Source organism: Ailuropoda melanoleuca, chromosome 2 (genome assembly GCF_002007445.2).
Source record: "Ailuropoda melanoleuca isolate Jingjing chromosome 2, ASM200744v2, whole genome shotgun sequence".
In the NCBI taxonomy this organism is placed as follows: domain Eukaryota; kingdom Metazoa; phylum Chordata; class Mammalia; order Carnivora; family Ursidae; genus Ailuropoda; species Ailuropoda melanoleuca.
Window position 1 is genome coordinate 22,312,018 of NC_048219.1, and position 2,978 is coordinate 22,314,995.

Sequence of the window (2,978 nt, forward strand, 5' to 3'; positions counted from 1 at the left end):
TCGGGACAATAGGATCAGGGTCCTAACTGCAAACTTTAAACGGATAAACCAGAAGCAGTTTTACTGCAGCTCTAACTGCAAATCTGCCCCTCATCCCAAACCTAGCGCTCCCAGGAACACTTCTGCCCTAAAAACATCACCAAGGTCTCGTTATATACAAATCAGACCCATCACAAGATTCTTTTTCTCTCCCAAGTACCTGGAGGATCCATTTCAATATAAAATATCAGTTCTGTCGAATAGGGCATCATCACCTCCCTCCAGTCTGCGTCATCGCGGTCCATACTCCACACCGTATTGTACATCGCGCTGTCAGGGGCAGGTCGTCAGGAAATATATAGAAAGCATATATATTTTTTATCTGATATTTAAAAATCTAAAAATATAGATCTGTAAAGTCCCACACGGATATGTACTTCGGGGTTTCCAGCGGCCGGTACAAGTCCAGCCAACTACCAGGATGAGGATGGGGTCCTCTCCCCTCTCCTCTTACAGCACTCAGCAAAATGCCCCCCGAACTTTCAATCTACGGGCTTTTTCTCCTCGGAGAGGTACAGGGAGGCTTGGGGGGGGCAGAGGGCTGAGGTGTTAAAACGCAGCTTCCCAAAAATCCCTTCCACACAGTCGCTCTCCAAAGAGAAAAGCTCCCACTGCCTCCAAATCTTTCCTCAGCAGCCACTTTTGTGTCCTTCGAGGGAGGGAGAATAAAGGGGGGGAGAAAAAGAATGCTCTGGGAGAAAGGTGAGGAAGTGACAAAGGAAGGCATAAAAAAGGGGTGGGTATTGCGTTCAAGTTTCGGGGTCCCACTGGTCTGCAGAGAGCGATCCCCTCAGGGGCCGGGACTCGGGCTCGGTTTCAGTCAAGCTCGGAACCGAAGCTGCTGCAGCCTCCAAATGGGGGCCCGTCGGAAAGTCCAGTTAGCTCTGCGCGGCTGGACGCTCCCGCCGGGCAGTAAGTAAGCCCGCCAGTGCCGGCTCCCCTCACGCTCTGCCCTGACTCCAGCCACTAGAGTTTCATTTTAATGGCACGGAGGGGGACACCCTCCCCCGCCTCACGCTCCCCCGCTGAGACACCACCCAACCGCACCGGGAAGGGGGGATAGGCGATATCACTCTTCTCCTTCCCCTCTATTCTGATTCAATGTATTGGGGATTCTATCAGATGCCTGTGAAAGTGTTCGGAAAACCGTCCTCCACGTTGGCTTTCAACTCTCCCCAACGCTCTCTGGGTTTCGACTTCTTAATCATGCATCCTCTCTCCCCCCAGCCTCAATCAGAATGGTACGGTCCGGGCGCTGGCCGCACGCCAGGAGTCAGTGCCGGGAGCACGCGAGCCAGGCCGGGAGGGAGAGGAGAGAGGGAAGGAGGGGGTAGAAAGAGAGGATAAGGTGAGTGGTGATTGGCTGATCCGGGTTGCCGGAGCCCGGAGCCTGCGTCTTTTGTCTGCCTTCCTCCCGCAAAGGAGCGGGAGACGGCTGCGCGCCCCAAGCGGGCCAATCAGGAGCCAACCGGCGCTGGCCGGCGAGGCGGCGATTGGTCAGAGCCCAGTTACTAAGCGGGACAAAGGCAGAGGGGGAAAGAAAAGGAGGAAAAAAAAAAAAGAAAGAAAGAAAGAAAGCGCAAACGGCGGTTACTGACAGGCTGGGCGAGCGCTCAGGGGCTCAGGCTGCCCGGAGACAGGCGGGGCTCCCGCTGAGGCTCGGTCGGGCCGGACAAGGGGGGTGGGGGGGGAAGGACGAGCTGGCGCGAGACACCTCTGCCCAGAGACTGGCCGCGGGGGAGGGGAGCGGACTGAGAGGGGTGCGTGCTGTCACTTGGCGGGACGTGCGCTCTTCTGGTCCCTTGGAAGTCCCCGGGCAGAGTCCCTCCCCACAGACCTCTTCACTGGGCTGGGACAGCCCCCAAACCCCGCGATAAGTTGTCTAATAAAGAAAAGGTCCGTAAAACCACTTGCAGGACCGTTACCACTCGGTGAGAGGAGATGCCCATGGCCCCGTGTAGCCTTCCCAGGCCGCTACGCGAACACAGTCCGTCCCGGCTTCTTCCTTTGAGCAGTTCCTCTGCGCTTCCCACCCAAGGACTTTTGAACCCAGAGGTAACTCACCACACCTGAAATAAATAGGGAGCCACAGCAGGCCCCTCAGCTCGAGTGCTCACGCCAGAAAACATGCCTTGCAATTACAGTGCGAGTGTGATTCGAGATAAATCACAGGTGTTAGAATCCCTAGCCAAAAGGGCTCTATTCTGTTTCCCTGACAGACCCCCTTCCGCATACACCCAGTCCCTCCCCCAAGTTTAAAACTATGATAGGCTTCACTATGAAAATGCTGAATATTACCATGCATTTCAGAAACAGCTAATTAACTTGCTGGGGAACACTGAATAGCCAAAAGCAGATTTGTGTCTCCTGAAGGTTATGCCTGGAATTGCCATCCTGCATACCCTACAATACAGTCTGGGGAGGCCAAAAACTGCTCCATTTCCTCTTTACACAGAAGTAACAAAGCCCATTGTGTTTGGGTTGACAACCTGATTTAAGCCCTAGTGAAACCTCCTACCCTGAGTGGCTCTGCTGTATTGATTCCTTCCTGTGGAAGAGTTGCCACGTTTCACCCTCTGCCTCCTAAAGTGATTCTGCCTTCCTTAAAGGTGCTCTAAGTTGAGACAGTTCCTGGGAGCCAACAGTCGAAATGTGTATGGGCTCTGTGTAGAGTCTTGAATTAAAAAAGACCAGTAAGAATAAATGGACAGGGTTGAACTGAGGAAACACATCAGGATTCTTACATGATTTATTTTTTTCCATTTCTGAAATCCAAACCTGATTCAGAAGCCAGATCAACTTTTGGGACAGAGCATGTTGTTAATTTGAATGTCCTGAGCCGTTTCTCAAAGTAGAAGATGCTGGAAGATCAACTTTAATTTGTGGCTGGCTTCCCAGCAGTCTCTTTACTTCACCATATCTGGGAGCCAGAAGTACTC

The 2,978-nt window shown here is 52.9% G+C and overlaps 1 protein-coding gene across 1 annotated transcript in view; it reads right to left on the reverse strand.

Moving 5' to 3' along the window:
• The window catches only part of PIK3R3 (phosphoinositide-3-kinase regulatory subunit 3), a 118,490-nt gene extending 117,462 nt beyond the window's left edge, over positions 1 to 1,028 (reverse strand). The window contains exon 1 of the mRNA XM_034651753.1: positions 200 to 1,028. Coding sequence (XP_034507644.1) covers positions 200 to 305 — 106 coding nt within the window. The 5' untranslated portion in view covers positions 306 to 1,028. The remainder of the gene's footprint in view (positions 1 to 199) is intronic.
• Positions 1,029 to 2,978: the final 1,950 nt, after the last annotated feature.